General features: G+C 36.9%; 1 protein-coding gene and 3 pseudogenes across 1 annotated transcript; 1 reads left to right on the top strand and 3 right to left on the bottom strand.

The window, feature by feature from the left end:
• Positions 1-7464: 7464 nt before the first annotated feature.
• On the bottom strand, positions 7465-10154 carry LOC133822219 (cytochrome P450 71B36-like; annotated as a pseudogene).
• A 1361-nt stretch (positions 10155-11515) lies between these two features.
• Positions 11516-14066, bottom strand: LOC133822220 (uncharacterized). The gene is made up of 3 exons (XM_062254480.1): positions 13756-14066; positions 12015-12126; positions 11516-11671 (listed from the first exon to the last, which is right to left on the bottom strand). Exons 1-3 carry the CDS (start codon positions 13894-13896, stop codon positions 11547-11549), a joined length of 378 nt encoding a protein of 125 aa, XP_062110464.1. The 5' UTR covers positions 13897-14066; the 3' UTR covers positions 11516-11546.
• Positions 14014-17001, top strand: LOC133823690 (cytochrome P450 71B35-like; annotated as a pseudogene).
• Positions 17002-17190: 189 nt separating this feature from the next.
• LOC133820952 (cytochrome P450 71B37-like) lies at positions 17191-19780 on the bottom strand (annotated as a pseudogene).
• Positions 19781-25567: the final 5787 nt, after the last annotated feature.

Raw genomic sequence — 25567 nt, 5'->3', positions numbered from 1 at the left:
GCGTGGCCAACAATGAAGTTATAACCCCGGCCCGCGAGCTGTGGAAACTTTATGTTGACGGGTCCTCTAGTGAAAATGGATCACGAGCAGGAGTAATTTTGATCACCCCTGCAGGAAGCCGATTTCACTCTGCCTTAAGATTTGACTTCGACGCGTCGAATAACGAGGCCGAGTACGAGGCTCTGCTGGCGGGTCTTCGCATAGCCAAGGAGCTCAAAGCCAAAGCAATACATTGCTACAGTGACTCCCAGCTAATGGTTAACCAAATTTAGGAGAATACCATGCTGGTGGTACGAGGATGGCAGCATACTTAGAAAAAACGAAGTCGACAGTGGACCAGTTCGAGTTCCATGCGATAGAACAGGTCCCCTGAGAACAGAATTCGAACACAGACGCCTTAGCAAGGCTTGCTACCTCTACCAAGAATGACGAACTGAATGTCGCGCCAATTGAACATCTCGCGAAACCCAGTATTAACGAGCCAGAACAAGAGGATGTTTGTATGATCCATTCTGAGCCAACCTGGATGACTCCGATAGTTGATTACCTCGAGACCGGCGTTCTCCCGGAAGAACGAGCCAAGGCTTGAAAGTTGATGTACCAAATCCCTAGGTATACCATTATAGATGGAAAGCTGTAGAGGAGAGGATATTCGATGCCGCTACTCCGATGTGTGACCCCATCCGAAGCTAAGAAAATCATGGAAGAAATTCATGAAGGGTTCTGGGGAGACCATATTGGGGGGCATAGCCTGTCCAAGAAGATCATACGTCAGGGATACTTCTGGCCTACCATCAAATCAGATTCACTCGACTATGTCAAGAGGTGTGATAAGTGCCAACGGTTCACCACAATTCCTCGAGCTCCGCCATCCGAGCTAACTATGATGACCTCCCCGTGGCCATTTGTGGTCTGGGGAATCGACCTCATAGGCTCCCTTCTGACTGGCAAGGGCGGAGTAAAATACGCGGTGGTCGCCGTAGATTACTTCACAAAGTGGACTGAGGCCAAACCTTTGGCAACAATAACCTCGAAGAAAGTCCTTGACTTCGTGGTGAAGAACACCATCTGCCGATATGGGATGCCAAGGAAGATTGTATTCGATAATGGTACCCAGTTTGACAGTGATCTATTTACCAACTTTTGCGATAAAAATGGGATAATAAAGAGCTTCTCATCAGTGGCCCATCCCCAGGCGAATGGCCATGTCGAAGCTGTAAACAAGACCCTAAAGAGTTCGCTAAAGAAAAAGTTGAAAGAAGTTAAGGGAAGATGGCCCGAAGAATTGCCCCAAGTCCTGTGGGCATATAGGACCACGACCCGTACATCAACATGACATACCCCATTCTCTCTGGCATATGGATGCGAGGCTATGTTGCCAATCGAGGTTGTAATTCCCACGATTCGAGCCCTCGCTTATGATAAAACCTCGAACCACTCTCAGCTCGAAGAAACTCTAGACTTGATCGAAGAAAGAAAGAACAGAGCTCAATTAAAAAATGCTGCATACCAACAACGAGCTACCTGGTACTTCAAAAAAAGAGTTTGAGATAGAAAATTCGGCGTAGGAGATTTGGTGTTGAGGCGTGTATTCTTGGCAACGCGGGATCCAGCAGCTGGCGCGCTCGGGCCAAATTGGGAGGAACCCTATCAGATAGAATCAGTCATCCGACCCGGCGTGTACAAGTTGGCAAGATTGGATGGAAGTCTGGTACCACAAGCATGGAATGGCGAGCACCTACGACCTTACTATCAATAGTATAGGAAGGATGTTGCCTATAACCATGCTTGTTTATCTGTACTGTTTTTATATTTTTGGATTTATCGAATAAAGTTTGATTTCGTTTTAATATGCTGTATTTTTTGCAATCTCTCTTAATTTAATAACCTATGGTCGCATTCATAGGATATTAAGGGGGCATTAGTGGTACATATACCATCAGCTTGAAAAAATAAAAAGCATATACGAAAAACGTACAAGCATTTGGATATAACCCAATGCGCGAGCTAAGATAGTTTGGATATAACCAAACTATCAAAAACATGCAAGTGTTTGGATATAACCAAATGCGCGAGCTAAGGTAGTTTGGATATAATCAAACTATTATAAACATACAAGTGTTTGGACATAACCAAATGCGCGAGCTGAGAAAGTTTGAACATAATAAAATTATCAAGAGATAAGAATATAAGTGTATGGATTACAAACCTAACGCAACCTTAATAGGTTTGGAACAAACCAGCTAAAATTACTCGACAGTAAGTTAGAGCATAACCCACTTCGCGTTAAGTCGAGATCGAGGTTGAAGTATCTTGCAGCACAATAGTTTCGACCTCATAACCTAGGGGAGCTACCCAAGGACGAGAAAAAGTAACTAAAAAAGTAAGATATAACTAAACCATCTGCATTACACACCATATAAGTACTTTCGAGTGCATGGTAAAAGTAATATCCGACCTTGACAAATAACGAGATCGGAAGCGGATAATTCGAGCAAACTGTGCATGAATGCACTGAACCTCGAGCTTAAAATCCAAACTATGTTTGTATGAATAAACAAGCATATATGACACTTTAATATAAATTGTGCAAAATATTTCAACCCAAGAAATGTAAAGCATATTTATTAAAATAAAAACAAAAAATGGTGTCTCAAATATCATATAAAGAAAGCTCTTTTACGAGCTGTAGAATTGTCTTGGCTCTATGGGCATAAATAATAAATCAAACATAAAAGGCTATTACAAAAGATTCAGAGGGACGCAGCCCCGAGGCAAGTACTAAGAAAGGAGGAGATTCTCCTTGGCCTTCTCAACATCGGCATTCTCCCCGGCTCCTTCCGCCTCATCTCGAGCAGTCTCCTCATCATCCAGCCGAGCATTCCATTGGGCCACGAGCTTCGCTTCAAGAGGGCCTACGAAGCTGGTGTCAAGGTCAACATTGTTGGCCCAGATTCTGTACATGGCCATGTCGACTGCCCGGTCCTTCTTCTCCTTAAACTCTTCGAGAAGATGATTCTTTTCACCCTCCATGATCTCGAAAGTGACAGCCTTCTCTTCTTCAAGCTTGGCATTGGTCTCCTTGACCTGAGCATTTTCCTTTTCAAGCTCCGCGAGCCGGGCATTCAGCTTTTCAAGCTTGGAAGACTTAGCCTTTAGCTTCTCAGCTCCTGCCTCCACCTTTGCTTTTGTTGCCTTGAGCTCATCACTTAGTTTGAGCTGAAGATCCTTCGCCTCCTGAGCAATAGACATGATCGAGTGGACCTCGTTGTTCAGCTTATAATTGAGTTGGGCAGAGACAGCAAAAGTCTGGCATACAAAGAATTCAAATGAGCATATGAACCAAGTGTAAATACGTCTAATACCGAAAGATGAGGGAAGTTGCCGCAGTAGTGAGCTCGATACTCTTCTCATAAAGTGTATTGCAGTCTCGAGCATTGTTAAAAAACTGCCAATGAGGGGCGTCAAAGCCACTAAAGCTCTGGCCCACTCGAGACAGAATGTCCGAGCCAAGTGTAGCCCCATGGGATCCGGCAACATTGTCGATTACATACTCATCGACATGAGTAGAAACCGACAACTTGCGTGTTGTGGAATCTGAGGGCTTTTTCGGAGGTGGGCCGAGTGTTGAGTGACCATGATCGGAGGTGGTTGGAGATCGATTGTAGTGGCAACTTCAACCTGAGGAGTCGGCTCCATAGCCGGGCTCATAGCAGCTGGAGCTGGTGGAGGAGGCGTCTTTTCAGTCCTTTTGAGGACCTTGGCGGGTCGCTCAGACTTCCGCGAGCTCCTCAGGCGCTTACTTCTCTTGGCCCTGCCACTCTCTAGGATGTTGTCAAGGTCGGAGTCCATCTCGCTTGCACATTTACACCACATTATGAGTTCTCCCAAAAACAAAATAATTTGACATGATACGGACAGACAAGGGATAAAAAGACAAGTGGAGAGAAACCTAACTGGAACTCTCCCCCGAGCTTGTGCTCGGGGACCACGAAATTCCCCCGTCTTCAGAAGAGGCGGGGGAAGTACCTTCCCTATAGGTGGATGTCAACCCTGAAAGGTCCCTATAGTCATTAGTCCCGTATTGGACGGCTATTCCGTTCCATACCTCGTTCAGGCTATACATGGTGTCGTATTTCCCGAGCCAACTATCGAACCTATGTACCCTCTCATCTACCCAATACCATACATAAAAATGGTTCCTATCGTCCTTACACAATACTAATCTATCTGGCTTATGTTTTAGTTGTGAGTGAGACCACAAATCCGAGCTAAGGATGACTTTACCTTGTTCATCCGAGCCTGAGTTCGAGGCCTCGTCGTTGGCCTCATTCCCCGATTGTGGACTCCTTCGACGTTGAGTCGGAGATGGAGGCCTCACATCTCTCTTTGGGGGGAGGTTTTCGGTCGGCTGAGGCACGAGCTCCCACCGGTCGTACTACTTGTTGGACCAGTCAGATGTAGACTGATCCTCCCCTAAGATCCCACATGCCCGGAGCTTGCCTTTATGTAGGAGGTAGGAGAGGGATATCCGGCCATAGGGAAGTTGGAGCAGAGTTTCTCTGTGCTCCCTCATCTCCTTGGTGGGGTTTGGGCGTTGGTAGTTAGCTGGAAGGTAAAACAAATTTCAACTAAATACAAGCCTAAGAAAAATTCAATCACAAAAAAGAAAGAAGTTGAGATACTTATGAATCCGTCTGAAAGAGTAGAATCGGGACGGGGCTAGGCCATCTGTCCAGAAGAAGGCCTTCTTGAAATCAAGAGGGTAGTTGGGAAGATCTTCAAACATCTTCTTATCCTTGGGATAGCTCGAGAGATAGTAGAAGCCATCTCCTCCCCGAGCTTGAGAGGGATTGGTTTTCAAGGAAAAGAGATATAAGATCTCTTCTGGCGAAGGTCCTTTCCACTTCAGCTCGTGGTACAGCGACCTCAGGGCAGACAGAACCCTGTAAGAATTGGTGTTGAGCTGGAAGGGAGCCAACCCAACAAATTATGTGAAGTCCTTGAAAAAAGACTTCAAGGGCAATATCGCCCATGCCTTCATATGCTCCTGGCTCCAAGCTGCGTATCTCAGCTTGCTGTCAGGATTTCCATCTCCTGGAGCGCGGAAACTCCGCTTGTGGGAGGTCGAAGCTCAACACCTCAGTGAGCTCGATAGTCCTATGCCGTGAAAGGCCAGAATATCAACTATTTGACCTAACGACGTAACCAAGCTCCAGTAAAGCTCGGCCTCAAAGAATTCTCTCCTCAGCTGCGAGGTAGAAGGTTCCCCCATCAGTGAAAATTGAAGAGCGCCCGACATGAAGGCGATTGTCACTTTGAGCGTAGGATCGAGAGGAATCGGTCTGAGCTCGGTGTCCGGGTCCGGATAAAGGGCGACCCTTAATCTTTTTCTCTTCCCTTATTCGACCTCGTCTATCTGACGTTAGAAGTGGTCTCGAGTGTCCTCTTGCTCACGCCTCAGTTCGTGCTCCCGAATTAAGCGTTGGTTCTGAGTAAAGGGAGATTCCGGGCTCAAAGCTACAGGTGAGTAAGGAATCGCAAGCTTTGACCCCCACCACTTTCCTGAATTCTGCGGCATCTAACAAGAAAGCAAAAGGGTGAGGGCCAAGCAAACAAGAAATAAAGAGACAAATAGTACCTAAGCTTGAATGATCGAGGCTATAAGGCAGGCTCGATCCAAAGGATGAAACCAATCTCAGAGCGTGTATTCCACCGAAAGGAGGGAAGGTGGATAAGTTATGGGAAATCCCGAAATATTAGGGAAAAAAGGTGGCGGTTATTAAAAAGGTGATATTTTTTGGAATCGTGCATTCCTTAAAAAACCCTGATTTTGTACCCGATATCTTGGTGTGCAAGATATGGTCTCTAAAATTTGAAATCCCAAAAAAGGAATCATATTTGGATCCTTTTTCGCAAAAACTGGTTTTGAACCCAATGTCTATCAGTCGAAGCACCCTAATCCTAGTGCATTAAACTAATGAATGGGTCGAAAATAAATCCTAGTGCCCATGGTGTAACAGAAGCATAAACATACAAGAAGGAAAAAAATGTATGTTAATGCAAAGAAGCCATGAACCGAAAACTCACAGAATATGATCGGTGGAAACAGAGAAATGGATGATTGAATGAGCGGTTGCAAGTGCGATCTCACTGAGTCAAAAAGTCCAACGTTGCTTTGTCTTCTCGGCTTGGAGAACATGCAAGAACTGGACAAGAAAGGCTCTGGTTTTTTCTTTCTGAAAGTTTGAATGTGAAGGAAAAATGGAGAAGACAACCGAAAACTTATTTATAGGCCCACGAGCATGATAAAAGTTGAACCAATCTGGGCCATTGGCCAGATTCCGTATCAGATCTAACGGCCGGGGAGTAGTGTAATGATAGTACCCAAAAGGAGGGCAGGCGGATAGACATGGATAGAGTTTCAAGGCACTCAAGTACCTTGAGTGAGCAATACCCAACTGATGCATGTCCATACTCGAGTGTGTGACAGAACGATTCCCGAGGAAAGTAGTTTAAAAGTTTCCTTCTCATAGGATTCGAACTGATACTTTTGAGTGGGAAAAATGTTACACCCAGATTTCGAGACCCGAGATTGTGACCTCGAAAGACGGACTCGTCAAATGTGAGCTCGAGATATGTAAAACGCATGTTCGTGGCCCAGATGTCAAACCCTCAGATCAAGATGGCAACCTCGAATACATTTAACCTCGAAGTTCTTTATGAGCTCGAAAGAATTTTGCTTGGGGTATATCCGTTGTCGGGTGTCTTCGGATAAAGTAGACTGAGCTTAGCAGGAGTACAAGCTCAGAATGTAACAGCCTCGTTGATCTACCCGCTCCGAGCTGGTTTTGGAGTAAGGCGGCTAGTTCATAACTTATCTATAGACCTGGACCGACATGATGCTGATTGCCGACCTCGAAAGATTTAATGGGTCATCTGATGTAACGCGTTCCATGCATTTAAAGATATTCATTGTTGTAACATCCCAACATTAAAGGGATGTTAACAAGTCTGTTATTCGCCCCCTGGTCTTCAGGGAACGTTTCCTTGCATATAGGAGTTACAATATTTAAATCAATATTTTAATTAATAAGCAGAAGTATCCTCTCGAAGTATGTGGGAATGAACTCTGAAAACTCTCTACAAATAGAGAGTTCATGAACATTTGTAGAGGACGGATCTTTTGATATACTGAGAGAAATTCTGGAGAATTCATCCCTGAAGGATTTCCAGAAAGCACCAAGTCTTAATAAAATAGACTCGTGGACTAGGCAGAGTTAACTGCTGAACCACGTAAAATTCTTGTTGTTCTACCATATTATTCGTCTGCGTCATAGTTCTTATTGTTTAAATGCTCTACATTTTAAGTTGACAAAAAATGGCGTCAACACATAGAAATCAATTTATTTTTCATTTAAACATAATACACACTTATATTAATTTTTTGAGCAGTAGATAAATCTAAAGATGTTTCAACGGGACAAGCTTGAGAGCTGTTCTCTTGGAGATGGTAAGAGAATGATCAGCAAACTCATCCATGTTGATATCTTGCCCTTTCATTCCACCAGGCAATTTCCAGTCAAAGTTGTATAAAAGATTGGCAAGGCCAAGCTCAACTATTGTTGTTCCCATGTACATGGCAAGACATGCCCTTCGCCCAGATCCAAATGGCAACAGCTCGAAATATTGACCTTTAAAATCAATGGAGCTATCCCCAAAACTCTCTAGGATGAACTCTTCAGGATCTTTCCAGCTCTTGGGATCTCGTCCAATCGCCCAAGCATTCACTTGAATAATTTTTTTTGGTTTAATATCATAGCCATCGACGGTGAAGTGTGACATGCTCTCTCTTGCAAGAAGCAGAGGAGCTGGAGGGTGCAATCTAAAAGTTTCTGACTATCATTTTGAGGTATTGAAGCTGATCAGTGTCACTTTCTGTGACATTTCCTTTGTTTCCAATGCAAGCTCTAACTTCATCTTAAACCTTCTTCATCAGTTTAGGTCTCTTGGCTAGCTCTGCCATTGCCCACACCATAGTAATTGCGACAATATCTATCCCACCTAAGAAAATATTCTGCAATCAGAGATATATTAGTAGTCAAGCCCCATGGTTGGTGAAACTCAAACTTAAAAGAATAATTTGTTAGAATAGGATTAAAATTACCCAAAACATATAAAAACTTGAATCAATCGAAGTTTTTTTTTTAATACATGAGTTTCAATCAATACACATGTGTTGGCGACATCTAATAAATGTTGGCGTTGCCAGCAACGACGACACCTAATAATTGTCGGCGTAGCCAGCAACAGCAACACCTAATAACTGTTGGCGTAGCTACCCATACGCCGACATAGGCAAATACGACAGTTAGTCGACTGTCGTCGTTGCTCAATAGCGACAGTTAAAAACTGTTGGGAAATCCCATTTTTGTAGTAGTGACAATAAAATCCATACATGGTGGCTTAAGTGTCTTTCTATATAATATGTAGGATTATTTGTGGTAAAACCTCATATTCTTTTAAAAGTTGCTACAAACCCCTAATTAAAAAAATTGGTGGTAAAATCTCATGTTGTTAATAGTTTGTTGCAAATTGCCAATTTTAGGTGTTAAATGTCATGTAAATAAGTTAAGTGACAACTAAGATACACGCGACAATATTTTATAGAGCCACGTGTTAAAAAATAATGAATTATTATATTTTAAAAAATAACTTTAATTAATAAAAAATAGAAAAAATAAATTAAAAATCTTTTTTTCAATTTAATTTTTTTAATTATGCATTATTACTATTATTTTTAAATATTAAAATAATAGAAAAAAATAATTAATACACTAAGAAAAATTAAAATCCAAAAATAAATTTAAAAGCTTTTTTCAAAACTTAAATTTTTTTTAAAAAAGTTTTTAAATTTATTCCCTTAAAAATTTAAATTTATTTTAAGTTGTTTTAGTGTTTTAATAATTTTTTTTATAATATTTTAAAATAATAATACATAATTAAAATTAAACAAAATTTAAAATTGAAAAAAATTAAAATTTATTTGTTCGATTTTTTATTAATTGATTTTTTTAAATAATAATAATTTTTTAGTTGACACTTAACTTTCTTAAATGAAATTTAACTTGCTTACGTTTCAAATTGTTCTTGGCCAAAAATATATTTGGTTTTCTTATTGACCCTACAATAAGAAAGAAAGGATGAACCAAAAATAAAACTAAAGAGGTTACCAAGAGGACTGCCTTGACATTGTTTATGGTTAAAGAAGCTGCTCGAAAACCAGTTTGCTCTTTCACTATCTTCAGAAGCACATCAATAATGTCTTCATGCTCTTGTTTTTCTCTCCCGGACTAAGATGATCATCAATCACCCTTTGATAGAAATCATCCATCTGGTGGAAAATCCTTTCACGCCTTTGCTCTAAACCAGAAAGCTTGTCCACAATCCACCCCACATATGGAAAGTGCTCAGCGGAAGAGAAAGTTCCCAGGATGGTTTGGATCTCTTGAACAATTTCATGCAATTTCTCATCAGAAAAATTAGCATCTTTAAAAGTTGTCCCAAAAGCAGTCCTGAAAATCATGCTAGCAGTAAGAGTAAACAGCTTCTCGGTAAGATCAACAGGAGCACCGGGCGAAGATGAGGAGTGATGAGATATGGAGTTGACGAGCATGGTAACTTCTTCTTCCCGGACTGATCGGTGTGAAAGTACTCTCTTCACACTGAACAGTTCAAGGACACAAATTTTCTTGATCTCTCTCCATTATTCTCCGTAAGGTGAAAATGCCAAGTCTTGGTAATTGTACGTCAGTTGTCGAAGACCATGTAATTGAGCTCTGCTACAAGTACTGAGATCATGAGTCTTCATGACTTGTTTTGCAGCCTCAGCAGAGGATACAACAACAGTTGGCACCTTGCCGAGGTGGAGAAGCATAACTGAGCCATATTTTTTGGAGAGTTGGCATAAAGATTGGTGAGGCAATGAACCAAGCTGGTGTAAATTGCCTATGAAAGGAAGCTTTGGAGGGCTTGGAGGAAGGTTCTTGTTTTGTTTCTGAACAGTTTTCTTCATGAAGATAATCAGTAATGGAAGGAGGAGAAGTGAAACAAGCAAAGCTTGTTGAGCATCAATTGCCATTTTTTATTTTTTTTTGCCTTTGATTTTATCACAAAGTACTAAGACTACTCTTCCTTTCAGCGACTATAAATAAGGAATTCCCACTACTACGTTCAATAGTTTTCATGTTCAATATTATAACATTAAACTCTTAGTTGTCGAGAAATTGTTGGATACACATATTTAAATATTATTTTAATCTCTTCTTATCCTTTTTTTTTTTAAATAATTATTTATTAATTACATTAATTCTTATAAATTAATATTAATATTAATATTCTTATTAAATATTAAGAAATAATTATTGTTTAGAACACTTCCAAACTTATTGATTAGTTAATATTATTTTATCTTTTTTAAGAAATAAGAATCTATATGTTTTAATTTTTGTTTAGTTATACGACAGGTCCCTAAACTTTATATACTTTGACAAGTTGGTCCCTAATTTTTTTAAATTAATCCCTAAACTTTCTATATGTTAGGAGACGTGGCCATATACATCGTTAAATGACCAAAATATTATCTTCGTGCACAAATAGTTTAGGGACTAATTTGTGAAAAAAATAGTTTGAGGGTGCTAAAACATGTCTAATTATAATCAAAATCCCCCTAATTATTTTTTTTAATTAAAATTCTTTTGAATTTTAAAACAAATCTCTAAATCAAACAAACAATAGTACTAATATCTTGTATTTGAATCATAAATCAATATAAAATTTTACTTTTGATAAAATTTATTATGACTAAATAGCTCCGACTTATATATTTAAAATTTTAAAATATATTTATAAAAAAAATTCATCAAAATTTGTATTAATTTTTTAAACAACATAATACTAAATATAATATTGTTATACTTATTTTTGGAATGTCACTACCCATCGGCCCAGATCATGCCTCTACAAAAGATACTTTTTAGGACTAGGATCGCGAGTCCTAAAAAAGTTTTTAGGACTCGCGGGGCGTGAGTCCTCTATTTGAGAGCCTTAAAAACTAAGGTTTTTTAGGACTTGCGTTTTAGGACTTGCAACGCGAGTCCTAAAAAATCCCGTAGAGTGCCTTTAAGTAAGTTTTTAGGACTCCCAATGCGAGTCATAAAAAATCAGGTTGAGTGTCTCTAAGTAATTTTTTAGGACTCGTATTGCGAGTCCTAAAAGATCGGGTTGAGTGCCTTTAAGTAAGTTTTTAGGACTCGCGTTGGGAGTCCTTAAAGAATATGGTGTAGTAAAAGAATGCACATCAAAAATTAAATTAATTTAACATTGGTAACATTAAATTTATATTTGATTAGTTCTTAACACTTTCGAATAAAAGAAATAAACTTATAAACTTTTTTATTCAATAATTTTATAAATTTATTATACCAACAACAGTCAACAATAAAAAAATAAATCAAATTTACATATTAGAAAGACAAATATTACATTTATAAGTAATCAGTTCTCTGCAACATGAACAAGTTATCATCAAAAGCACATACATCCCCAAAAACAGCAAACTTTTCCTGAATAGCATCTTGCAAGCGATCTTCAGCTTCATCTTCTGTAAGCTCTGCACAATAACAATTAGGATCACAATCATTACAAAAAATGTAAAAGGAACTTACAAAACTATATAGAGTAAAAAAAAATTACTCTAATGAAACATTTACAATAGAATGCAAGTGCAACGGTGTTCATCTCATTAATTAGAATCTTCAGCAATTTTTATTTTTCAAAATGTAATTTACTTCAAACATGTATGGATCTGAGCCAATGTCATCCAATTATCTTTCAAACATTTTAACCATGAATGAAGATCACAGCATCATAACGGAGGAAATGACAGTATAGTTCAATGGACTTTGTTTTTAAGAAAAAATAACCAAATCATAGACAGAGAGCAACAAGAGTACCTGAAACTGAGCCAATTGTTTTTTCTACATTTGGTAAACTCAGTTCTGTCCGCACACCTTCTCCACCAATCAACCATGGTACTTTATCAATCAACAAAATAAGTTTGTTGCACTACACATCAATCAAAGAAAATGTGTCAATATACAATCACATAGATTACCCAAGAAATAATATATACATACATATAGGTCCTACTATTGCAGTAAAGATTCATATATATATATATATATATATATCTATTCAGAGAAAAGTAACACCATTCAAGCAAACCACATTCAGAACAAGTAGAGTACAGTTAGTCATAAATTTTCTGAAACTAACGCTCCTTCGGCCTAAAAAAACAAAGCATCTTCAACAAGTATAAGTACCACTACTAAGTAAGATTGCAATCATCACATATTAAACTACAAATTCTATCAAATCTCGTTCAAAAATCCATTGCCACTTGCAGCCAAATTTCAAAGGTACCTCAGCCACATTGGCAGAGATTAGCACCACAATTTGAATCAACAACCAAAATTTCCAACACTTTCATATTCAAAACCAAAAAATACATATCTTAGGTAAAAAAGCAAAAGAGAGTTCACTACAACTCTCAGAATCTCAAGTTCCTATTAATTTGAACAAACTTATATAGAGCTAAAGAAAAGTCTTCTGATTATATTTGGCAACTAAACTACTTAGTAATTTTCACACTCGAGTTTATTATTGCAGAAACTTGGTTCAAATTGGTCTGACAAGAATATATCTACATACAAGTAAGTTCAATTGAGATAATCTGCCGTGATCAAGAATGTTTTCAGAAAGATAAAATGACCTGTCAATAATAGTGCTCATACCGAAAATTAATGTTAGCTTAATCTAAATATGGGACTATCCAAGTTAAGCTAAAAACAGACCACATCAATTAACCAAGAAAACATTCCAACATCATCACTCCTTTTTTTTTTTTTTTTTTGTGTGTGGGTTTGAATTGATAGAGCATAACTAGTTAAATTAAAAAAACATAAAACAATAACTGAACCCACTCCTCCACTCACTTAAAACTCTAACTCTAACAACTCTAACAACATGATTCACTCAACTAGACTATACATGTCCTATTAAAGCAATAATAAAAGGAAATAGAAAAAATTTATGGATTTCTGCGCCATTTTTCTTCAATCACAGCAAAATGCAAGTTCAGAGGCAGTTTGAAACATTAGACCCTAAAAAAGAACTCACAAACATGGAATATAGATATGATAATAAAGTAATTCATGACTGAACAAAAAAAAATAGAGGAAATTCATAGTCACAACAACTAAACACAGTCTTAGTTCATGAAATGACACATGCTAAAAGCACACAAAATGTCAACAACCGATGGATGTTTGAAGAAAATAAAATTTAGTAGCCTAGGATAGTATAACTATTACTATTAAAGTTCTAAATAAACTTTAAGTCTCTAGTAAAATATATTGATAGCTAAGAGCCTAAGAAGGTGTTCCTTAATGCAGACAGAAAGATTGAGAGAATACTAAAGGCTTTGTTGTAGACAATGCAAATTGTGATAGAAATTAGAACATGTTCAGAAAAGGGTTTTACAAATTGAGCATGACTAATATGGGTATGTAACACTCACCCTCTCAACTCCCTCTCCCTCACGCTCCCATAAACAAATATATATATACATAGATTTGTAAAATATATACATAAACAGAAGAAAAAAAACTTTGGATGTGTAAAGGAAAGAGATACCGTAGAAAGCCCCATTAAGATGTGCTCCATCATCGCCACCACCTCTCCCCGTAGCCCCATGGTTCGACCCCTCTGCGAGACTGAGCCACCCACGACCCCTCCACGAGACCAAGCCACCCAAGACCCTCGAGCCCCTATCATTTGCCCATGACCGGCCCCCAAGCCCCCACCGTTTTCCCAATACCCACGATCGTTCGCTGATCGTGCTGTTTGTCTGGTTTCCAAAACCCTTGAGCGTCGTTGAGTGAGAGAGGGAGCATGAGGGAGAGGGAGTTGAGAGGGAGAGTGTTGCGGCTGAGAAGTGAGAAAGATAGAGAGAAAGGGTTTAGGGGCAAAGGAAAAAACGTGGTTGAGTAGAATTTATTATTTTTATTTTAATTTTAAATACAAAAATTTATGATATTAAGAAAAAAATACAATAAAATATTGATGATATCTTATTCATTTTTATTTTCTAATTATATTTAAAAACTAACAACTTATAATTTTTTAAAATAAAATTTAAGTATATTATTCTTTATCTGATAATTAATTTAAATTTTGATATAAAAGTTATTATAAATAAAAAGTTAATAATATTAAAAATTTAGAAAAAAAATCTAGAATTTAGGACACGCAAAAGTTTTTAGTACTCGCTCCGCGAATCCTCAAATAATTCTTTTAGGACTCGCAAGTCCAACAAATGTATATTAAAAAAAATCAAACTTTTAGGACACACATCAGTTTTTAGGACTCGCTAAAAGAACTTATTTAAGGACTTGCAACGCGAGTCCTAAAAAGTCCAGGAGTAGTTTTTAGGACTCGCATCTAGGTGAGTGTCCTAAAAAAAATGTCCTAAAAGGGTGTTTTTGTTGTATCCTCTGCTGAGGCTGCAAAACAAGTCATGAAGACTCATGATCTCAGTACTTGTAGCAGAGCTCAATTACATGGTCGTCGACAATTGACGTACAATTACCAAGACTTGGCATTTTCACCTTACGGAGAATATTGGAGAGATATCAAGAAAATATGTGTCCTTGAACTGTTCAGTGTGAAGAGAGTACTTTCACACCGATCAGTCCGGGAAGAAGAAGTTACCATGCTCGTCAACTCCATATCTCACACTCCTCATCTTCGCCCGGTGCTCCTGTTGATCTTATCGAGAAGCTGTTTACTCTTACTGCTAGCATGATTTTCAGGATTGCTTTTGGGACAACTTTTAAAGATGCTAATTTTTCTTATGAGAAATTGCATGAAATTGTTCAAGAGATCCAAACCATCCTGGGAACTTTCTCTTCCGCTGAGCACTTTCCATATGTGGGGTGGATTGTGGACAAGCTTTCTGGTTTAGAGGAAAGGCGTGAAAGGATTTTCCACCAGATGGATGATTTCTATCAAAGGGTGATTGATGATCATCTTAGTCACGGGAGAGAAAAACAAGAGCATGAAGACATTATTGATGTGCTTCTGAAGATAGTGAAAGACCAAATTGGTTTTCGAGCTGCTTCTTTAACCATAAACAATGTCAAGGTAGTCCTCTTGGTAACCTCTTTAGTTTATTTTCGGTTTATCCTTTCTTTCTAATTGTAGGCCAAGAAAATTTTGAAACTTAAGCAAGTTAAATTTCATTTAAGAAAGTTAAGTGTCAACTAAAAAATAATTATTATTTAAAAAAATCAATTAATAAAAAATCGAACAAATAAATTTTAATTTTTTTCAATTTTAAATTTTGTTTAATTTTAATTATGTATTATTATTTTAAAATATTATAAAAAAAATAATTAAAACACTAAAACAACTTAAAATAAAAAAATAAATTTAAATTTTTAAGGGAATAAATTTAAAATCTTTTTTCAAAAAAATTTAAGTTTTGAAAAAGGCTTTTAAATTTATTTTTGGATTTTAATTTTTCTTAGTGTATTAATTATTTTTTTCTATTATTTTAATATTTAAAAATAATAGTAATAATGCATAATTAAAAAAAATTAAATTGAAAAAAAGTTTTTTAATTTATTTTTTCTATTTTTTATTAATTAAAGTTATTTTTAAAAATATAATAATTCATTATTTTTTTAACACGTGGCTCTATAAAGTATTGTCGCGTGTATCTTAGTTGTCACTTAACTTGTTTACATGGCATTTAACACCTAAAAATCAAAATGAGATTTTATCACCAATTTTTTTAATTAGGGGTTTGTAGCAACTTTTAAAAGAATATGAGGTTTTACCGCAAATAATCCTACATATTATATAGAAAGACACTTAAGCCACCATGTATGGATTTTATTGTCACTACTACAAAAATGGGATTTCCCAACAGTTTTTAACTGTCGCTATTGAGCAACGACGATAGTCGACTAACTGTCGTATTTGCCTATGTCGACGTAGGGGTAGCTACGCCGACAGTTATTAGGTGTCGCTGTTGCTGGCTACGCCGACAGTTTTTAGGTGTCGTCGTTGCTGGCAACGCCAACATTTATTAGGTGTCGCCAACACATGTGTATTGATTGAAACTCGTGTATTAAAAAAAAAAACTTCGATTGATTCAAGTCTTTATATGTTTTGGGTAATTTTAATCCTATTCTAACAAATTATTCTTTTAAGCTTGAGTTTCACCAACCATGGGGCTTGACTACTAAATATCTCTGATTGCAGAATATTTTCTTAGGTGGGATAGATACTGTCGCAATTACCATGGTGTGGGCAATGGCAGAGCTAGCCAAGAGACCTAAACTGATGAAGAAGGTTCAAGATGAAGTTAGAGCTTGCATTGGAAACAAAGGAAAAGTCACAAAAAGTGACACTGATCAGCTTCAATACCTCAAAATGATAGTCAAAGAAACTTTTAGATTGCACCCTCCAGCTCCTCTGCTTCTTGCAAGATAAAGCATGTCACACTTCACCGTCGATGGCTATGATATTAAACCAAAAGCAATTATTCAAGTGAATGCTTGGGCGATTGGACGAGACCCCAAGAGCTGGAAAGATCCTGAAGAGTTCATCCCAGAGAGGTTTGGGGATAGCTCCGATTTTAAAGGTCAACATTTCGAGTTGTTGCCATTTGGATCCAGGCGAAGGGCATGTCTTGCCATGTACATGGGAACAACAATAGTTGAGCTTGGCCTTGCCAATCTCTTATACAGCTTTGACTGGAAATTACCTAGAGGAATGAAAGAGCAAGATATCAACATGGATGAGTTTGCTGGTCATTCTCTTACCATTTCCAAGATAACTGCTCTCAAGCTTGTCCCGTTGAATCATCTTTAGATTTAACTGCTGAACCACGTAAAATTCTTGTTGTTCTACCATATTATTTTTCTTCTGCGTCATAGTTCTTATTGTTTAATTGCTCTACATTTTAAGTTGACGAAAAACGACGTCAACACATAGAAATCAATTTATTTTTCATTTAAACATAATACACACTTATATTAATTTTTTGAGCAGTAGATAAATCTAAAGATATTTCAACGGGACAAGCTTGAGAGCAGTTCACTTGGGATGGTAAGAGAATGACCAGCAAAATCATCCATGTTGATATCTTGCTCTTTCATTCCACCAGGAAATTTCCAGTCAAAGCTGTATAAGAGATTGGCAAGTTCAAGCTCAACTATTGTTGTTCCCATGTACATGGCAAGACATGCCCTTCGCCCGGATCCAAATGGCAACAACTCGAAATGTTGACCTTTAAAATCAATGGAGCTATCCCGAAATCTCTCTGGGATGAACTCTTCAGGATCTTTCCAGCTCTTGGGGTCTCGTCCAATCGCCCAAGCATTCACTTGAATAATTATTTTTGGTTTAATATCATAGTCATCGACGGTGAAGTGTGACATTCTCTCTCTTGCAAGAAGCAGAGGATCTGGAGGGTGCAATCTAAAAGTTTCTTTGACTATCATTTTGAGGTATTGAAGCTGATCAGTGTCACTTTCTGTGACTTTTCCTTTGTTTCCAATGCAAGCTCTAACTTCATCTTGAACCTTCTTCATCAGTTTAGGTCTCTTGGCTAGCTCTGCCATTGCCCACACCATGGTAATTGCGACAGTATCTATCCCACCTAAGAAAATATTCTGCAATCAGAGATATATTAGTAGTCAAGCCCCATGGTTGGTGAAACTCAAGCTTAAAAGAATAATTTGTTAGAATAGCATTAAAATTACCCAAAACATATAAAGACTTGAATCAATCGAAGTTTTATTTTAACACATGAGTTTCAATCAATACACTTGTGTTGGCGACACCTAATAAATGGTTGCGTTGCCAGAAACGACGACACCTAATAACTATCGGCGTAGCCAGCAACAGCGACACCTAATAACTGTCGGCGTAGCTACCCCTACGCCGACATAGGCAAATACGACAGTTAGTCGACTGTCGTCGTTGCTCAATAGCGACAGTTAAAAACTGTTGGGAAATCCAATTTTTGTAGTAGTGACAATAAAATCCATACATGGTGGCTTAAGTGTCTTTCTATATAATATGTAGGATTATTTGCGGTAAAACCTCATATTCTTTTAAAAGTTGCTACAAACCCCTAATTAAAAAAATTGGTGGTAAAATCTCATTTTGTTTTTTAGGTGTTAAATGTCATGTAAACAAGTTAAGTGACAACTAAGATACACGCGACAATACTTTATAGAGCCACGTGTTAAAAAATAATGAATTATTATATTTTAAAAAATAACTTTAATTAATAAAAAATAGAAAAAATAAATTAAAAAACTTTTTTTCAATTTAATTTTTTTTAATTATGCATTATTACTATTATTTTCAAATATTAAAATAATAGAAAAAAATAATTAATACACTAAGAAAAATTAAAATCCAAAAATAAATTTAAAAGCTTTTTTCAAAACTTAAATTTTTTTGAAAAAAAGTTTTTAAATTTATTCCCTTAAAAATTTAAATTTATTTTAAGTTGTTTTAGTGTTTTAATAATTTTTTTTATAATATTTTAAAATAATAATACATAATTAAAATTAAACAAAATTTAAAATTGAAAAAAATTAAAATTTATTTGTTAGATTTTCTATTAATTCATTTTTTTAAATAATAATAATTTTTTAGTTGACACTTAACTTTCTTAAATGAAATTTGACTTGATTAAGTTTCAAATTGTTCTTGGCCAAAACTATATTTGGTTTTCTTATTGACCCTACAATAAGAAAGAAAGGATGAAACAAAAATAAAACTAAAGAGGTTACCAAGAGGATTGCCTTGACATTGTTTATGGTTAAAGAAACAGCTCGAAAACCAGTTTTCTCTTTCACTATCTTCAGAAGCACATCAATAATGTCTTCATGCTCTTGTTTCTCTCTCCCGGACTAAGATGATCATCAATCACCCTTTGATAGAAATCATCCATCTGGTGGAAAATCCTTTCACGCCTTTGCTCTAAACCAGAAAGCTTGTCCACAATCCACCCCACATATGGAAAGTGCTCAGCGGAAGAGAAAGTTCCCAGGATGGTTTGGATCTCTTGAACGATTTCATGCAATTTCTCATCAGAAAAATTAGCATCTTTAAAAGTTGTCCCAAAAGCAGTCCTGAAAATCATTCTAGCAGTAAGAGTAAACAGCTTCTCGGTAAGATCAACAGGAGCACCGGGCGAAGATGAGGAGTGATGAGATATGGAGTTGACGAGCATGGTAACTTCTTCTTCCCGGACTGATCGGTGTGAAAGTACTCTCTTCACACTGAACAGTTCAAGGACACATATTTTCTTGATCTCTCTCCATTATTCTCCGTAAGGTGAAAATGCCAAGTCTTGGTAATTGTACGTCAGTTGTCGACGACCATGTAATTGAGCTCTGCTACAAGTACTGAGATCATGAGTCTTCATGACTTGTTTTGCAGCCTCAGCAGAGGATACAACAACAGTTGGCACCTTGCCGAGGTGGAGAAGCATAACTGAGCCATATTTTTTGGAGAGTTGGCATAAAGATTGGTGAGGCAATGAACCAAGCTGGTGTAAATTGCCTATGAAAGGAAGCTTTGGAGGGCTTGGAGGAAGGTTCTTGTTTTGTTTCTGAACAGTTTTCTTCATGAAGATAATCAGTAATGGAAGGAGGAGAAGTGAAGCAAGCAAAGCTTGTTGAGCATCAATTGCCATTTTTTATTTTATTTTGCCTTTGATTTTATCACAAAGTACTAAGACTACTCTTCCTTTCAGCGACTATAAATAAGGAATTCCCACTACTACGTTCAATAGTTTTCATGTTCAATATTATAACATTAAACTTTTAGTTGTCGAGAAATTGTTGGATACACATATTTAAATATTATTTTAATCTCTTCTTATCCTTTTTTTTTTTAAATAATTAATTATTAATTACATTAATTCTTATAAATTAATATTAATATTAATATTAATATTCTTATTAAATATTAAGAAATAATTATTGTTTAGAACACTTCCAAACTTATTGATTAGTTAATATTATTTTTTATCTTTTTTAAGAAATAAGAATCTATATGTTTTAAATTTGGTTTAGTTATACGACAGGTCCCTAAACTTTATATACTTTGACAAGTTGGTCCCTAATTTTTTTAAATTAATCCCTAAACTTTCTATATGTTAGGAGACGTGGCCATATACATCGTTAAATGACCAAAATATTATCTTCGTGCACAAATAGTTTAGGGACTAATTTGTGAAAAAAATAGTTTGAGGGTGCTAAAACATGTCTAATTATAATCAAAATCACCCTAATTATTTTTTTTAATTAAAATTCTTTTTAATTTAAAACAAATCTCTAAATCAAACAAACAATAGTACTAATATCTTGTATTTGAATCATAAATCAATATAAAATTTTACTTTTGATGAAATTTATTTTAACTAAATAGCTCCGACTTTTTTATTTAAAATTTTAAGATATATTTATAAAAAAAATTCATAAAAATTTGTATTAATTATTTAAACAACATAATACTAAATATAATATTGTTATACTTATTTTTGGAATGTCACTACCCATCGGCCCAGATCGTGCCTTAGGTCTAGTTACTTGTTAGTTTGTGTAATTAATGGGCGAAGCCCAATAATTTAAGCTCCCTCAAATGTAATCATAACTCTTCAATATAAATAAGAGGAGTAGGGACCAAAAGAAGAAGGAAGACAAGAGAAGGGATGGCAGCTTTTCCCAGAGAGAGTTCTCTCCATCTTCAATGGAGCCAAATAACTAAAAGCTAAATACAAATGTAATTCATGGCTTGCAAGATCAATTACAATGACTAAGTGGACGTAGACCGTCTTTTTAGGGCTGAACCACTGTAAAATTCTCTCTATCTATTATTTATGGGCACTAAACACATTTCTTATACTTTATTTAGCTCTAAAAAATATTCTCAATATTATTCTTTGGATGTTAGACGAGTTAACGAAAAAACAAGTCAACATTTTGGTCATTGAGAGTTGAACTCAAGGAAAGAGACATTGGAGTCTATGAAACTTCACACATATCTCAGACATATCGCTACAGTAGCTAGCAGATAGGCTCGTCAGCCCCCACATTGGCGACTAACCTTAATAAGCCTCTTGCTCGGTTCCTAGAGTGGTCCTCGAAACATAGAGCATTCATTTTTCTTGGTTCATAGAGTGGTCCTCGAAACCTTGAGCATTCCTCTTGCTCAGTTCCTAGAGTGGTCCTCGAAACCTTGAGCATTCCTTTTTCTTGGTTCCTAGAGTGGTCCTCGGAACCTTGAGCAATCCTCTTGCTCGGTTCCTAGAGTGGTCCTCGGAAACTTCCTCTATCTCGGTTCTTAGAGTGGTCCTCAGAACCTTGAGCATTCATTTCGCTTGGTTCCTAGAGAGGTCCTCAGAACCTTGAGCATTCCTCATGCTCGGTTCGTAGAGTGGTCCTCGGAACCTTGAGCATTCATTTTGCTCGGTCCCTAGAGAGGTCCTCGGAACCGTGAGCATTCATTTTGCTTGGTTCCTAGACAGGTCCTCGTAACCTTGAGCATTCCTCTTGTTCGGTTCCTAGAGTGGTCCTTGGAACCTTGAGCATTCTTCTTCCTCGACTCCTAGAGTGGTCCTCGGAACCTTGAGCATTCTTCTTGCTCGGTTCCTAGAGTAGTCCTCGGAACCTTGAGCATTCCTCTTGCTCAGTTCCTAGAGTGGTCCTCAGAACCTAGAGCATTCATTTTTCTTGGTTCCTCAGAACCTTGAGCGTTCATTTTTCTTGGTTCATATAGAGATCCTCGGAACCTAGAGCATTCCTCTTGTTCGGTTCCTAGAGTAGTCCTCGAAACCCTGAGCATTCCTCTTGCTCAGTTCCTAGAGAGGTCCTCGGAACCTTGAGCATTCATTTTGCTTGGTTCTTAGAGTGGTCCTCAGAACCTTGAGCATTCATTTTGCTTGGTTCCTAGAGAGGTCCTCGGAACCTTGAGCATTTCTCTTGCTCGATTCCTAGAGTGGTCCCCAGAACCTTGAGCATTCCTCTTGCTCAGTTCCTAGAGTGGTCCTCAAAACCATGAGCATTCATTTTGCTTGGTTCCTAGAGAGGTCCTCAGAACCTTGAGCATTCCTCTTGCTCGATGCCTAGAGTGGTCCTCGGAACCTTCAACATTCCTCTTGCTCGGTTCCTAGAGTGGTCCTCGAAACCTTAAGCATTCATTTTGCTTGGTTCCTAGAGAGGTCTCGGAATCTTGAGCATTCATCTGGTCTTTCTCAGATCTTGGAACCACTCGCCTAGCTTGGAAGTGGAGCGTCTCGGACAAGCTCGCCCAATAAGCCTACTAGCATCTTAGATCTTCTTATTGTTACTATTAAAGGATCGACGAAGTCAGGTAATGACACGTCCGAGGCCTAAAGATCTGGTCCTCATGAAAGAGAGAGTTCACACGATAAGTCAGCCTTATCCAAACATGAAGACTAACTTGGGGGGCTATTGTTATACCCATTTTTGGAATGTCACTGCCCATCGGCCCAGATCATGCCTAAGGCTCAGTCACTTGTTATTTTGTGTAATTAATGGGTCAAGCCCAATAACTTAAGTCCACTCAAATGTATCCCTAACTCCTCAATATAAATAAGAGAAGTATGGACCAAAAGAAGAGGGAAGAGAGGAAAAGGGGCGGCAGATTTTCCCAGAGAGAGTTCTCTCCGTATTCAATGGAGCCAAATAGCTAAAAGCTAAATACAAATGTAATCCATGTCTTGCAAGATCAATTAGAGTGACTAAGTGGATGTAGGCCATCCTTTTGTGGCTGAACTGCTATAAAACTCTCTCTATCTATTATTTCTAGGCACTAGACACCTCAATATTATTCTTTGGGTGACGAGATAATGAAAAAACCAGTCAACAAATATATATATGAACATTTTGCAAGATTTTAAATGTGATTGTATTTAATTAAAGAAAATCAATTTTATATCATAAGCTAATTTATAGAAGAAAACAATATTTTATTTAATTATAGAATAATATCATGTTGAATTTTTAGTTTGAAAGTAACGCCATATCATAATAATACATCAAATATATATATTTAATATCCTATTATTTAATTACTATTATATTTTGATTTAAAATATATTTTAATTATAAAAAATAAATTTACTCAAACTAAATTAAAAATTCTCATTTTATGGTTTTGTTTTCCTAAAATCTTATGTTTATGGGTTTTGTTTTCATATATTTTTCTATAAATTTGTGTTTGTACCATACTTGTTCTTAATTAAGTTATTTTTTTGAAATTAAGAGGCTAGTTGTGTATTTTTTTATATATATAAATTCTTTTAGAATCACTTTTTTTTTTTATAGATTTGTATATTATATGGTTGGTTTATTTTATATTTTAATTTTTTAATTTATTTTTGGCCTTACTATGTTTACAATTTAGTTTTTTTTTTTTTTTGCTGTACGTATTCATTTTTTCAATTTTTTTAGAATAATTTTTTTCATGTTTTTTTCTTCCTCTTTGTCAGTATTTTTTTTTAATTATTTCAGTTTATGTAATTTTTTTTAGAATCTTTTTTTCAGGTCTCGGTTAGGCATTTTTTTCTTCTATTTCTTTTCTCCTTTCATTTTTTTATTCCATCATCTTTTGATTAGTTATTATTTTTTCTAATAGGTGGGAGTAGAAACAACTAAGTTGGAGAGACTAGTACTATTTGGTGGATCAATGGGTTAGTTGGAGCTTTTAGTAGTGTAGATTTAGTTTTAGCTCTTCATAATGATGTGAAGATAAAATTGTATGGGCTTTACAAGAGCTCTTGCTTGGATCCCCAACCAATGGTGTTGAAACAAATATTGGTATTTTTGCCACAAATAGAAAAGAATTGGTACTTAAATTCAATTGTTAACAAATATTTGGTATTATTTCTGCCAAAATAAAAGAATTGGTATATAAGTGCAACTATCAGTAAAGATTTAGTATTTTTTCTGTAAATATCCCTAAATATAATCAACATTAATCTCATGAAGCATGAACACACTACTACAAAAATGGTCATTTGTGATAGTTTGCGACTACCACAATTGAATTTTTGCTTTAGTTTTGAAAGTGGCGCAGAATCCCATGACGCAAACCAGCCTTGCATTTGCATCAGTGCCCAATTGTCACAAACGTAGCATTTATGACAGTTGGGTGCTGGTGCAAATGCTATGAACCCCGATTCCGTGTACCCAGCCCCCAGCCACCTTCTAAAAGCCTGCGACCCCAGCCACCCCCCACGACCCCCGTGACCACCACCAAGAGGCTCCTACAAAATGAAACCTAAGAAGAGAAAAAAAAAACAAACCCCAACCCCGAACCCCTAACCCTACAGCTCACAACCCAAGAGAGGAGGGTTTTTTCGTTTTGGGTTTTCAAATAATAATCTTCAAGAATTAAAAATCTATAAAAAAAAAAAAAAAACTATGTATAAGGTTTATAAAACATATTATATTCATCAATTTTACCTTAAAATTGAAAAAAAAAAATCACCAAAATGGGTTGAGAAAGTTGGAGGCGCTGCTGGTGTGGAAGGTGTTTACACAATTTCTTTTAGAAGTTTTTAGAGCAATTGGAAATCAGGGACGAAGCTATATATGTAAAGTGGTCTAACAACGTTAGCGTCAGTGCTTAATTGATGCTAATGGAAGGTTTGCGTCAGTGGGGCACTGACGCAAACGTCTAAGTAAAACACGCATTTTACTTAGACGTTTGTGTGAGTGCCCCACTGATGCAAACATTCTGTTAGCGTTAGTTAGGCATTGACGCTAACATCCTCGTTAACAACATCATATTGCCACTGACCCAAATTTTCCCCATTAACGTTGTCATTTTTTAAACTAACGCAAATACCCTTGCATTTGTGGCAGTGCTCAACTGTCACAAATGCTAATTCTCGATCAACGGCGTCAGTCAACTGCATTGACTGGTGTGTTTGACTGACACAAAAGGAATATTTTGGTTTAGTGATATTCACCTATCCATTTTCATGTTCTTGATCTTCGGGGCCACTAGTCCTTCTACATAGCAAAACACAGAAAAAATGACAAGATAATTAAGCCAAGTGCCACAACCCCATTTAGTTATCAATGACCAGATATATCACAATTACATTTCAGTTGTGAGAAACTAACAAAAAGAAAAAAGAAAAGAAAAACACTTACCATTCTTCATCACAGAGAGAAACAACCACAACCACAACCACAACCCCATCGCCAGAGCCACCACCCAAGACCCCTCTGCGAGACCGAGCTACCCACAAACCCTCTGCAAGATTGAGCCACCTATGACCCCTCTGCGAGACCGAGCCACCCACCCCCTCCGCGATACTGAGCCACCCACGACCCTAAGCCCGTAGTTTGCATTGTTTTCATAAGAACCCTGAGCCCCT

The sequence above is a fragment of the Humulus lupulus genome, chromosome 3 (assembly GCF_963169125.1).
Source record: "Humulus lupulus chromosome 3, drHumLupu1.1, whole genome shotgun sequence".
NCBI lineage: Eukaryota > Viridiplantae > Streptophyta > Magnoliopsida > Rosales > Cannabaceae > Humulus > Humulus lupulus.
The sequence above is the reverse complement of the archived record's forward strand: the minus strand, read 5'-3'. Positions and strand labels throughout refer to the sequence as shown.

Bases quoted from the DNA above. Each gene is read 5' to 3' on its own strand.
- LOC133822220 (XM_062254480.1), bottom strand. From the start codon at position 13,896: ATGATAGGGGCTCGAGGGTCTTGGGTGGCTTGGTCTCGTGGAGGGGTC. The intron at 12,127-13,755 runs GTATCTCTTTCC...ATTGATGTGTAG, and splicing joins TCTTAATGGGGCTTTCTACG to TGCAACAAACTTATTTTGTT. The intron at 11,672-12,014 runs GTACTCTTGTTG...GTTATTGTGCAG, and splicing joins AACAATTGGCTCAGTTTCAG to AGCTTACAGAAGATGAAGCT.